Here is a 14,156-nt window from a genome sequence, read left to right on the forward strand (position 1 = left end):
ATGATTCTGATAGCTGTAATTCCAGAAGGGTAAGTGCTTTCCATTTCAATTAAAAAAATACTCTCCTGTCTTTTCATATTATGTTGGGAGTTCTCCAAGAGGTAACATTTTTTTTAATTTTATTTTATTATGTTATGTTAATCACCATACATTACATCATTAGTTTTTGATGTAGTGTTCCATGATTCATTGTTTGCGTATAACACCCAGTGCTCCATTCAATACGTGCCATCTTTAATACCCATCAATATTTTACAGGTACCTAGAAGCAGTGTTTGAATGGAAATACATCAACCTTCTTCTCAGGCTCTCCCACTATCCAATCTGTATGTGCCTTACCTGTCCGAACCAGGGACCGACTTTAAACTCCGAAAGTTTTGGCTGTCTAAGTCCAAGCTGTAGCTTCGCCCACTTTCCGTTTTTAAAGTTATGATTTCTCCTCTGGTTGCTGATCTGAACTTGCTCAGAAGAAATCTGAAATTATATAAGTAGGTCTATACTTAAAAGGTAACATAAGAGAAAAGACATTTTAAAATAACCTTTCAAGAATACCATTTCTTAAAAAAAAAAAAAGGAATACCGTTTCTAATATTCTCAAAAGTAAATAATTCTTCAATAAAGTGGCCTTGGGGCTGAGAGGTTCTGGGGGAGTACCCAGTGCCTCTGCAGTATGCTGTCAAGGGTGAGGGTAGAGGCCGTTATCATATTCTCCCAAGGCCACACCACTTGCTGGTAGACCAGGCCTCTGTCCCTGCTAGGGAAAAGACCATCAGCTTTGGAACTCCCCACTGTCACCTGAGAATGGAGAAACATCGCCTGGGTTGACCCTGTATTCAGGGATGCTAAGAATAGGGAGCCTGAACTCCCCTTGCTCAGAGAGGGGAGCTAAAATGATCCTCTGGGACAAACTGAGGTGGCCACTGATTAGACTACAGCTCCATGAGAACATCAACTCTGCCCTGCTGGTTTCCTACCAGCTCCCCTGAGCCGAGAGTGATGCCTGGCACACACGAGAACCCAATCAATTCTTGCAGAATGAATGACTAAACCCAGGTGGTGGAAACCATCTTTCTATCTTTCATGACATTTCTCCCCGTGGGAGTGAAGTTTGAACAATGGAGTGTCTCATGTAAGATGAAATCCGACTCTGTTGCCATTTTACTAAATTATTTAGAACTTGAACAAAAATAGCTTTTCACGAACTGAGATTTGAGTCACAATCCGGGCTACTGAGTGCCCAAAACATGAGGGTTTTCAAATATACTTTAATAAAGAAGCAAAGCTATATTCTTGTTGTGACAGCACTGGGAGAAGGCAGTTCATTTACCTTATATTCTACTTTTCTAGGGGGAAAAATGTATTCCAAAGGTACGGGGACAATCTTAATAGAAGCTGCCAAGACGTCTCTGTTTCAAAGATATATCAAGAGTGTCTTGTCAAAGTGTCAGAAGCTTCAATCTAACTGGAAAGTAACATTTTTTGGTGAGAACAGCACTTAATTTGAATCTGTGCTGCTCTCAGAACCCCCTTGCACATGACCCCACATCCATTCTTCTACTTAAGCTGTTTCTTCCGTGTGGAATCACTCTTTCCCACCTTTTGCTATCCTGGACCCCCGCCCATTTTTCAAGGTCCCCATCTAGTCACACTTACAGTTTGATGTCTTTCCCAATGGTCTCTGTGACCTCCCAACACTGATTATCTGAGCCCCTTATGTAAGATTTACTTAATTATTTCTTGCCTTATGATCTCTCTTATAGTGAATTAGTACCTCGTTTTCATTTAGAAAGGCTTTCAGGTAGCTCCTATTGTCATCTTACACTTTCCTGAACTTCTTCTATACATATTAACTTTCCAGGCGTGAACCTTTTCTACCCAACTAGCTGTTATAGTTGTTGAAGACATATCAGATCTCAGTTTTGAGTTCCCGCAGGCTGCAGTCCAGCGCTGTGACTGTTTTTAATTCAGAGTGTATACAATTCATTGTGCTGGTGGGTTACTTCTTGTCTCCTGGCTCCAAGGTCATCGTTCTGTGACCTACGCAGTGAAGCCTGGGCTAGGGTGTGCAAATTACAGCTCCTACAAGCACTTGTGGGCTCTGAGTGGCTTGTTCAGTCAAGCCACTGATTATTTTCAATGAGCCAGGCACCATGCTGGAGGCTATACCATGAAAAGAAAGAAAGAAAAAACAAAAGCCACAAGTCCAGCACTAAGGGAGCTCATAGTTAAGTGTGTGCTGGGGCTGGGGAGCGGGGTGTGGCGTCCGACTACAAAGTAATGAGTGATACACAGGCACACGGCCTTGTGGGAGCTCTGAAGGGCGACAAATGGATTCAACCTGGGAGGAAGGATCGACACGTGGGATGTATGGTCAGTCACTCCAGGCTCTCTCTCTCTCTCACACTCACCTCTGCTAATTAATGAAGACATAGTTAGTCATGAGTGTCTGAGTTACAGAATATTTAGGCTTCATTCCCACTCACAGTTCACGATTCTAAGAACCAAAACCAAAACCAAACCAAACCAGACTTTCTCTAGAGCCAGAGAAAGGCTCAGTACTAGCACTCTCACATTGCTTCCTGCTAAGAAAACAAAGCAATGGGGCACCTGGGTGGCTCAGTTGGTTAAGCGACTGCCTTCGGCTTGGGTCATGATCCTGGAGTCCCGGGATCGAGTCCCGCATCGAGCTCCCTGCTCAGCGGGGAGTCTGCTTCTCCCTCTGACCCTCTTCCCTCTCGTGTTCTCTCTCTCTCATTCTCTCTCTCTCAAATACATAAATAGAATCTTAAAAAAAAAAGAAAACAAAGCAATGCTACCTAGAAAGAACCATGCAGTGACTCGGTGGATATTAGAATCCTCACTACCTAAGCCACAAAACAGACCAACCATTGCCTGAGAAATGAAGAGCTGAAAAATGCAGAGCTGGGAAGCAGAAGTTGGCCTTTTGGTCCTTTCTGCCTGCACTTTGGGGGCCTCTTTCCTCCCCTGAGGAAGCCCCAATGCCCCCAGTTTCCTAGTGCTTCCCTGAATCTTGCTTCCCTCTGCGCCTCCCAGTCTGATTCTCTGTACTTGAGACAAGTCTTTTCTGAATGAAGGTACCGAGGTAGCCAAGCGTGATTTCTTCCTTAAGGAAGCTCACATTTTAAACAGGGGACATTAAGTTTTAAGCCCAATTAATAAATCTTTCATTTGGATATTCCCTATATCAGCACTCAGGTTGAGGGAGGGTGGTGACATTCCACAACCAGGCCAGTTGTCACATCTTTATAGACAAGACTGGCCCTGACATGAAAGTTTCTACCTCGAAGCAATGAGAGCCATTCAGTGCGAGACCAGATATGTCAAATGAAATAAAAACTTTTACAGGTTCAGGTCCAAGGGGACCTTTAATTACTTAAGACCAAAAGTAAGTAAAACTGCATTTCCCTCAGGGAAATGATAGGAGAATGTTGCCTTGGTTGGTTATGTTGACCTTCTCTGGGTCACCGAAGTGACATCCAACTTGAAAAACTACGGAGTCTTCATTTCAGAGGTTTCTGGAATAAAGATCAACTATTCCCTTGGAAAAGGTATGTCTTACCCCTTTCTTCTGGGTCCGTCACGACCGGCCTTTTGCCTGGCAGAAGGTGAAGTGTCTGCCTTTTCTGGGTCCCGGCGGGGTTGCTCTTGACTTTGTATTTCTTCAGTTCCTCATTAAAAACAATCAGAAGACAAAGTTCCGCACAAAATGGCCAGAAATGAGAGCAATTTTCTATTCGTCATTCACTTTCCTACGTTAGCACGGGACAAAGAAGTCTATAATAACTGGCAATGGCATTCCCATCCCGACTCCTAGTCACACAGTTATTTCTAATCTGCTGAGTGTTCCGGAGTTAAAGGAAGATGAACATCAGGATTCACTGGTGGGAGGTTTGCTGAGATAAGCTTTTTAGGGATGACTGTGATGGAGGAAGGATACATCATCCCTCTACAGATATTTTTAGGGCGGAGGAGCCTGGGTTCATGAGAACTCGAAATCCCTAGAGACGGGATTCTAACAATACCCAAATTCTGAGTGCATAAACCAGATTCCCTGTGATGGCGAGCCACTGTGTCTATACCTCATGACTTGAGGGAATCTACATTCCAAAAGGTGCTGAGGTTTGAGTGGGGAAAACAGCCAGAACTAACTGCTTCATTCTAACTCTACTCCATTCTGTCCCCGCGTGGCATCAGACCCGATCTTACCCATGTGGGAAAGCCCTTCCTTGCTAGGGCCACACCCAAAAGTGACACTGGGATCAGTCCCAAGCCTCCCAGCTCCACCTTCCAGACTTAAAAACAAGGGCAGTTGTCTCTGGATATAAAGATGAGGCGCCCTAGCAACAGGCCAGAAGACGCTTGCCCTGCCTTTACTACGCTCTACATGAGAAACAGGCTCCTAAACACAAGTTTCACTCGATATTTAACCAATTAAACTGTCGTTTGAATGCACCGAATAGCAGGCTCAAGGCGGGGGGGTGTTACTTGCTTTGGGTGACAGTATAATTCTTCATTGAGTGAAAGGGTCCTGAGCAATTCAGGTCATTTAGCACTCTGGCTCCTGCCCACTAAATACTGTTCGGGCATTGCAATCTGGTTGTTGCGTTTCTAAATGCTCCCCTGGCTTGAGGGAGGAGGGCATGGGGTACAGTATCATCGCTTGGTTGAGAACCGCTGGATTAGTAAAAGGAACATTTAAAAGCAATTTTATTGAAATACATTCGTGTTGAAAAATCAAGGATTGCTTTCACAATGTGAATCATTTAATTCATCTGTTTTATGTTACTTTCTTAAATGTCTAGTAAAATACTGGAAATGCATTCAGGGAAAGAACTATCTGTGATGAAGATAAATGCCTCCTTTGAAAATCTTAGTGTGTCAAATATATGGAAAATCACTGTGGATTTTATTTTCTACTGACTTCCTCTTCCCTTGCATGAATTGCTGATTTAGATTTCATTCTACTTAGTTTTGAAATGACCTAAGGGATTCAGGAAATTCAACTATGTTCATTTGCAACATATATAGGGAAATTATGGAGCCCACCAAAATGAAGAGTAAGACAGTTTTGAAACCAAATAATTGCTTTAATTACCTGGACTTCTTCTTAAGATGGACTGTCGGACTACATCAGTGCCCAGAACATTGACTTGCTTGAAACGCTTTGCCTTTTCTTCAAAAAACCACTCACCAGTTACGATCCTTAACTGTCTGCTCAAGGGAAAAGGGGAGAGCATTGAAATTCAGTTATTTGGCCAAATAATTAACTCTCAAAAATCCCTAGTTGAGTAAAAAATAGCCAGTCATTTATAGAGTCTATCTCAATGTCTCCAGTATTTTACGATGATTATAATGGTTACCTATTACTTGAATATATACTATATACCAGTTACTTGCTAATTGCTCTTCATACTTCATATATTTTTAGCCACATAACAACCCTGTGTAAACATTATGCTCATTTCATAGATGAGGAAATTGACACTTAGAGCAATAAAACGACATGTCTCATATCACATAGCTGGTAAGTGATAGAGCCAGGATCCCAGCCCAAGCAGTCTGGTCTAGGGCTCAAGTTCTTAACCACTGCATTAGTGCGCAAATACTCTTCAGTGGAAACAATGGGGAAAGAATGAAGGTTTTGAATTACAAAGGGGCCAAAATTAGACTCTGTTTTAGAATGATACCTTGATGTAATATGATGACCGGCTTAGAGTAAAGAGCAAACGGAACAAAGAGACAGGTTTGGCCATGGCAATAGTCCAGAAGAGAGATGACAAGACCCATGCTGGGGAAATGAAGAGATAAATTAAAAATATAGGAAGTAGAGATAAATTAAAAATATAGAAAATAGAAGGGCTTGCCTGGATTTCATAATCAACCGAATGTTGAAGGTAGAATAGAAGGATCTTTGAACAACCATGCCCATGCCCATTTTTAAACACCCTGCCTGCAATGACTACACAAACCCTTTATCCCAGTTGCACAGGCCTATTTCTCATTCTCTGAACATGGCTTATAGAAGTGTTGGTACAGTAGTGTTCAACTACCACTGTCTACAGAGGACTGTAATGGAAAAGAGGTTGAAAGGTAGGACTGGGTCATATAATGGAAATCTTTGGATGTCATGTTAAGGAGCTGGAATGAACTCTCAGTTTTTCTAAAGCTCAGGCTGGATGATATAATCTCTGGAGCATTATAGGGACAAAGGAGAAACCAGAAGCAGGCCAATTAGGAAGTTATTGCAACAGACAGAATAGGAAATGATGAAGATGTGTATCAGGGATGGGCCCAAGGGGTGAAAAGAAACATAGATTCTCTGGCCACTGCGAAACAGCAAGATTGGTGACAAGTCAGATGTGGTGGCTGAAGAAAAGCAGCTGAGATCAACTAGAGATTTGTAGCCCTAAGAATCATATACATGTGATTCAGCAACTAAGTGGACTTAGAAATTAATAACTGGATCCTAAATTTCGAAAAACCACCCCAGAAAAATATGTCAACATGTTCCCCACCAGCAATTACTCTAAAATGCTACTTCTAAATCTAAAAGACAAAAAATTAAATTATATATGAAACACAGTGCCACTAGTGGGGAAAAAAAAGTGAAAATGTTACCCTTGGAGCAAATTATTCACTGAAAGGAAAGCCTATAGCATGTATATCTCAGATTTACTCCCAAGTGGCTGGATCATCTGTTGAGAAGCAAGGGCTACTAGATTAGCTACAAACTACCTCCAAGTATTTATGGAATATATCAAATCTAAGATCTAATGTACCAAAACAAAATGCTTGAATGGGTTAAATTATTTCTGGATACATCTCAAGTGCTCCACAGACATGTATCATTACTTATGTTGGAAAGAGACGTGGTAACCGTGCTATTCTGAATTCTAAAAGATGTCTCTTCAAATTTCCTGTCCCTTCGTTATTCCACCAAATGCTTGGTACTGCTGATTGCATTTTGCTAATGGAATTAAAGTTACTAATAAGCTGACCTTAAAATAGAGAGGTTGTCCTAGATGATCTAGGTGGACCCAAAGTAATCAGGGAGCCCTTAAAATCAGGAAGAAGAGGAGGAACTCAGATCTGTGATGCTTCAATGCTACAGAACGGGAAGTCAGATTCCAAATGTGAGAAATATCTGACACACTGAGAAGGCTCTGAGATATAGCAATCAACAGGCAAGGACCAGAGAGAAAGGATTCTTGGAGCTAAGGCTGGCTCTTAGCTAACAGCAAACAAGGAAACAGAAGCCTCATTCCTACAGCCATAAGGAATCAGATTCTGTCTACCAAAGTGAGTTTGGAAGCCAAATCTTTGCAAAGCCTTCCAACAGGAGTGCAGCCAGGCAAAACCTTGATTTCAGCCTTGTGAACCTTGACTAGGGAAACAGACCCAGCCAACCCAGGTTTCTGAGCTACAGAACTGGGCGATAATATATTTACACTGTTTGAAGCTGCTAAATTTGTTATGACGGCAAGAGAAAAGGAAAACAATACTCAAACATAGACATATATTTAATATTCGTATCAAGGATATGGTATGCACAGGTTGTGAGAAAATAAATACAGAAAATTCAGGAGACCAATAGGGCACAGGTTGGCAAACAATGGTGTGTGGGCAAAATTCACCCCACTACATGTTTTGTATGGTCTGGGAGCTAGGAGTGGTTTTTACATTTTTTAGTGGTTGGGGGAAAAAATCAGAAGAGCAATATTTCATGACATATGAAAATTATATGACTTCTATTCAAAATTCAGCATCTGTAAGTAAAGTTTTATCGAAATATAGCCATGCTCATTTGTTTACGTATTATCTCTGGCTGTTCTTCTACTTTATTATAAATGCAGAGTTGAGTATTTTTAGCAGAGACCACATGGCCTTCAAAGTCTATAATATTTACTCTCTGGAATTTTAGTTTTTAAGAGTTTGCCAACGTCTGCAACAGGACAGAGTTTACACAAAAAGAAAAAAACAAGGGAAATAATAGAGATCAGAGATTAAAAATGACCCAATAGTGGCATACCAAAATCTCACTTCTGGTTTTTTTTTTTTCTAAATCTTTCTGGGATATGGGGTAAGCTGGCTAGCACACCAACAGCAGTTTCATATGTGACAGGGGAAGTGGGCCACCACCTGTCTACATGGCCCAGGAAATGGTCCTCCATGTCATCTTTACCATATATGCCTAGAGCTGCTGCCAACACCTAACACAAATAAGATCTTCCCAGAATTGTTAGTCATTACCTCTTGCTATCCTTGTAGAAACAATCACGATAATCCTTGTATTTGCTCAACTCAGATGTGCACTTGAGTCATTTGTCATCTCAGAGCTCTGAACAACATCAGAACAATCTCTTGGGATTGTGCCTTTGCCACGTTCTCTGATCCTTGAGGTAGTTGCGAGTCTTGTTGGAAGAATGGGGAGCCAACACCTAGTGAGTGTATACAGTGTACCAAGGAATGTGCTAGGCACTTAATGCAGGTCTCTAATCCTCACTCTAAATCATGAAGTAGTTATTATTATTCTCTCTTTCAGATGAGGAAACCAAAGCTCACAAGGGTTTAATAACTTGCCAAAGGTATAAAGGTATTATGACAGAAACAGGATTTATACTGAAAGCTCATACTCTTTACATTTGGCTAAACTGCCAGAAAAGAACACATAGTTGCCAGCTATAACAAGGCTTTAATTCATATGATGCGCTATGATCATGCACATGCGTGCATGCACACATCCACACATGGACCCTAGGGGTAGAGTGATAGGAATAAAGGGTGGTGAAAGAGTAAAGAAAATAAACATGATACCCACCATACAATTTATATCCCTCTGTGTCACATCAACCTAATATTTGAAAAATACAAGGCTTGGAATATATTTGGTGTTTCCTCTAGGTCATACTCTGAAGAATGAGTTTGACTGAAACTAAGTGAGTTACACTCATTATTTGTCATTAATGATTATTTAGTATTCAGAGTTTTCTAGGCCCTAATTTTTTTTTTTTTAAGGTCAAACTCCTGGGACTTCAAACTTTCACTTGGAAGCTTATTTAAATGTAAAGTCAAGTTCTCCTTAGATTTATAGAGGGAAAATATGTAATCTTACCCCCCCAAAAAAAGAAAATGACTAAAACATTCATTTCCTGGTTATCTTCTATGATTTACTGGAGAGATCTGAGATAAGACATGTTTATTAGATATGCTGAGATACAACAGAAGTTTCCTTCCTGTTATTCATAAGGAAACTAATTAGAATTACTTATAAATTTACTCATTACCTATCAAATATTTATTGCATTCCTACTACGTATTAGGCCTTCTGCTAAGGCTAGGAGGAAAGATGTAAATAAGACAAACAAGGACTCTGGCCTTACACAGATGATAGTCTATATTCTTTTCTTCTTTTCCAAACACAAAAACTGAAAAAGAAATCCCTAGACACATTATGGTAAAACGGCAGAACACTCCAGAAAAAGAGAACATCTTACAAATAGGTAGGGAGGAAAAATTCCCCCAAATTACATACAAAGAAATGACAATTAGAAAGATAGTTGACTTTCAATAGTAATAACGAAATCCGGAATTCATCCAGTCAATACCTTCAAAGTACTGAGAGGAAATAACTACCAACCTAAAACTGTATATACAGAAAACCACTGCTCAGGAATGAGGATGAAATAAAAAAATTTTCAGCAAATTAAAAACTGAAATGATCTATTATCAACAGAGTTTCACTAAAGGAAGGTCTAAAGATTGTACTTCAAGAAGAAGTAAAAGAGATCTCAGATATAAAAAGAAATGGTGATAAATGAAATTAGTAAAACGTGGATAAATCTAAACACTGATATATACACAAAAATTATAATATCTAATTGTTGAATTAAAAAATAAGTCCAAGCAAGAACTAAAAAAACAAAAGCAAACAAAAAGATATGTCTAAAACAAAACAAAAAGTATATATAAGCCCAGGAGAAGATATTCGAAGTTTAAGAATATCAAATTCCTTTAATAAGAAGAAAAGTAAAATTATTGATTCATAAAATTAAAATGAATGTTGTAATTTCTAGAGTAACCACTGAAAATGAAAAATCATAAATAATATCTGCACTACTAGAAAAAATAAAATGGAATGAGAAAAATATACTTCAATCTGTAGAAAGTACAAATAAAAGCAAATAAAATCTATAGATAATACATAAAAGCAAATATTGCAGTGATCACAACAGAAACAACTGTACATACTACATTAACTACTATGAACATAAGTAGCCTTAACTATAGTTCAAGAAAAAATATTGTCAGATTCAACTTTAAAAATTATATATGGCATATATGGATAGCATGCATATGTATATACATGGATTATGTATGTAGCATACATGTATAGCAAATATTTAAATACAAATAATTTAAAATAGCATATATGCTATATAGAGTCATATGGACACAGAAATGTTCAGTCAAGGGTAGAATAAGATATACCATGTCAATATTAACAAAAAATACTTGATGTAGTTTTATTAATGGCAAACAAAATAGACATAAAGACAAAAGCATTTCCAGAAGTGAAGAGGGTCATTAAAAAAAACTTCAAACTGGTAAAGACTAACAGTCTAACAGAAAATTGGGCAATGGAATAAATAGTCATATCACAAAAAAGGAATCCAAAAAGTCCAATAAACCTATGAAAAGATGGTCAACCTTATCAGTCATCAGAAAATTTCAAATTAAAATCATAGTAAGATATCCACTTACCTCTCTCAGTTTGGCAAAAATCTAAAATTTTTATGAATCCAAGTGTTGGTAAGATTGTGAAGTAAAAAATAAAACAAAGCTTTTATATAATGCTGGTAGAGTTTAAACTGCTACAACTGCTATGAAAAACAATTTAACATTATCTTGCAAAGCTGAAAATGCTCATATCATTTGTCCTGCAAGTTCATTCCTAGGTGCACTCCTTGGAGAAGTCCTCTCAAACATTTTTGGCATAGGTCACAGTAAAAAAATATGTTTTATATCACAGTCCAGAAAATAAATACAAACATATACACATACATATATACAAGCACATTTATTACTATATTTACACACACACATATAACTACATGTATACTGACATTTTCTATTCTATTTTGTTTTCAGTGCTGGTCACAACCACTATGGGTCATGACCCATAGTTTTAAAAACCCCACCTTAGGGAAACTCTTGTGTTTGTCAGGCCATATGTACAAGAATGTCATAGCAAGAACAAACAAAACCCAAACCCAGCAAAAGGAAGGAAATAATAAAGATTAGAGCAGAAATAAATGACACAGAAACTAAAACCAATAGGACAACATATCAGTGAAACCAGGATCTAGTTCTTTGAAAAGATCAACAAAACTGAAGAACAACAAAACTGATAAATCTCTAAGAAGATTCATTTAAAGAGGGGGGGGGGACCTAAATTAACAAAATTACTAACGAAAGAGGAGAAATAACAAACAACACCACAGAAATATAAACAATTGTAACCGAATATTATGAAAACTTATATGCCAGCAAACTGAACAACCTAGAAAAAATGGATAAACTTCTAGAAACATGTAACTTACCAAAACTAAAGCAGGAAGAAATATAAAATTTGAACAGAACAATCACCCGCAATATAATAGAATCAGTAATCAAACAAAACAAAACAAAACACAACTCCCAACAAACAAAAGTCCAGGGCCAGATGGCTTCACAGCCAAATTCTACAAAACATTTAAAGAAGAGTTAATATCTATTCGTCTCAAAGTATTCCAAAAAACACAAAAGGAAGGAAAACTTCTAAATTCATTTTATGAGGCCAGTATCACCCTGATACCAAAACCAGATAAAGACACCACACACACAAAAAGAGAACTATAGGCCAATAACTCTCATGAATATAAATGTAAAAATCCTCAACAAAGTATTAGCAAACCAAATCCAACAATACATTAAAAAAAATTATACACCACAATTAGGTGGGATTTAGTCCTGGGATTCAAGGGTAGTTCAATATTCACAAAACAATCAACGTGATACATTATTTCAATAAGATAAAGAATGAAAAACCATATGATCATTTCAAAAGATGCAGAAAAAGCACTTGGCAAAGTATAATATCCATTCATGATAAAAACCCTCCGCAAAGTAGGTCTAGAGGGAACATATCTCAACATAATAAAGGCCATATATGCAAAACCCACAGCCAGCATCATAGTGGGGAAAAACTGAGGGCTTCCCCCCTAAGGTCAGGAAGAAGACAAGGATGTCTGCTCTTACCATTTTCATTCAGTCTATACTGCAAGTCCTAGCCACAGCAATCAGACAACATAAAGAAATAAAAGGCATCCAAATTGGTACGGAAGAAGTAAAACTCTCACTATTTGCAGATGATACTATATATAGAAAACCATAAAGACTCCACCAAAAAACTTCTAGAACTTCTATATCCTGATAAAGTCACAGGATATAAAATCAATGTACAGAAATCTATTGCATTCCCATACGCTAATAATGAAGCAGGAAAAAGTGAAATTGATGTAACAATCCCATTTAAAATTGGACAAAAAACAATAAAATATCTCAGAATAAACTTAACCAAAAAGGTGAAAGACCTGTATTCTGAAACCTATAAAACACTCGTGAAAAAAATTCAAGCTGATGCAAAGAAATGGAAAGACATCCCATCTCATGGGTTGGACGAACAAATACTGTTAAAATGTCTATACTACCCAAAGGAATCTACAGATTTAATGCAATTTCTATTAAAACACCAACAGCATTTTCCACAAAACCAGAACAAACAATCCTAAAATTTGTATGGAGCCACAAAAGGCCTCAAATAGCCAAAGCAATCTTGAAAAAGGAAAACAAAATTGAAGGTATCACAATTCCCGATTTCAAGTTATATTACACAGTGGTAGTAATTAAAACGGTATAGTACTGGCATAAAAAACTGACACATAGATCAGTGAAATAGAACAGAAAACCCAGAAATAAACCCACAAATATATAGTCAATTAATCTTTAAAAAAAAAAAAAATCTTCAACAAAGAGAGAATGAATATACAATGGGAAAAAGTCTCTCTCTTTTTTTTAAAGATTTATTTATTTGAGAGATAGCAGGGGAGGGGCAGAGGGAAAGGGAGAGAGAGAATCCAGTCAGACTCCCTGCTGAGCACAGAGCCGGATGCTGGGCTCTAGCCCATGACCCTGAGATCATGATGTGAGCCAAAATCAAGAGTTGGATGCTTAACCAACTGAGCCACTCAGGTGCCCCAAAAGACATTCTCTTCAACAAATAGTGATGGGAAAACCAGACAGCCCCTTGTAAAAGAATGAAACTGGACCATTTTCTTGCACCATACACAAATATAAACTCAAAATGGATGAAAGACCTAAATGTGAGACCTGAAACCAGAAAAATCCTTAAAAAGAGCACAGGTAGTAATATCTGTGACATCGGCCATGGCAACATTTTTCTAGCTATGCCTCCTGAGGCAAGGGAAATAAAAGCAAAAATAAAGTATTGGGACCACATCAAAATAAAAAGCTTCTGCACATTGAGAGAAACAATTAACAAAACTAAAAGGCAACCTAATGAATGGGAGAAGATATTTGCAAATGACATATCTAATAAAGGATTAGTATCCAAAATATATAAAGAACTGATACAACTCAACACCCAAAAAGCGAATAATTCAATTAAAAAATGGGCAGAAGACACGAACAGACATTTTTCCAAAAAGACATACGGATGGCCAACAAACATAAAAAGATGCTCAGTATCACTCATCATCAGGGAAACGCAAATCAAAACTATAATGAGATATCACCCCACTCACACCTGTCAGAATAGCTAAAATCAAAACACAAGAAACAATAGGTGTTGGCAAGGATGTGGAGAAAAGGGAACACTCCTGTACTCTTGGTGGGAATGCAAATTGCTGCAGCCACTGTGGAAAACAGTATAGAGGTTTCTCAAAAAAATTAAAATAGAACTACCCTATGATCCATGGATCACACTACTGGGCATTTATCCCCAAAATGCAAAAACACTAATTCAAAGGCATACACGCACCCCTAAGTTTATTGCAGCTTTACAAAAGCCAAACTTT

At 38.1% G+C, this 14,156-nt stretch overlaps 1 protein-coding gene across 2 annotated transcripts in view; it reads right to left on the minus strand.

The window, feature by feature from the left end:
* SYTL5 (synaptotagmin like 5) overlaps positions 1-14,156 on the minus strand; it is a 254,902-nt gene that overhangs the window by 60,729 nt on the left and 180,017 nt on the right. For both annotated transcript variants that reach the window (XM_027607452.1, XM_035725740.1), the window contains exons 4-6: positions 5,117-5,232; positions 3,581-3,689; positions 340-474 (exon numbers count right to left, since the gene is read on the minus strand). In XM_027607452.1, coding sequence (XP_027463253.1) covers positions 340-474; positions 3,581-3,689; positions 5,117-5,232 — 360 coding nt within the window. The remainder of the gene's footprint in view (positions 1-339; positions 475-3,580; positions 3,690-5,116; positions 5,233-14,156) is intronic.

This window comes from Zalophus californianus, chromosome X (assembly GCF_009762305.2).
Source record: "Zalophus californianus isolate mZalCal1 chromosome X, mZalCal1.pri.v2, whole genome shotgun sequence".
Classification (NCBI taxonomy): domain Eukaryota; kingdom Metazoa; phylum Chordata; class Mammalia; order Carnivora; family Otariidae; genus Zalophus; species Zalophus californianus.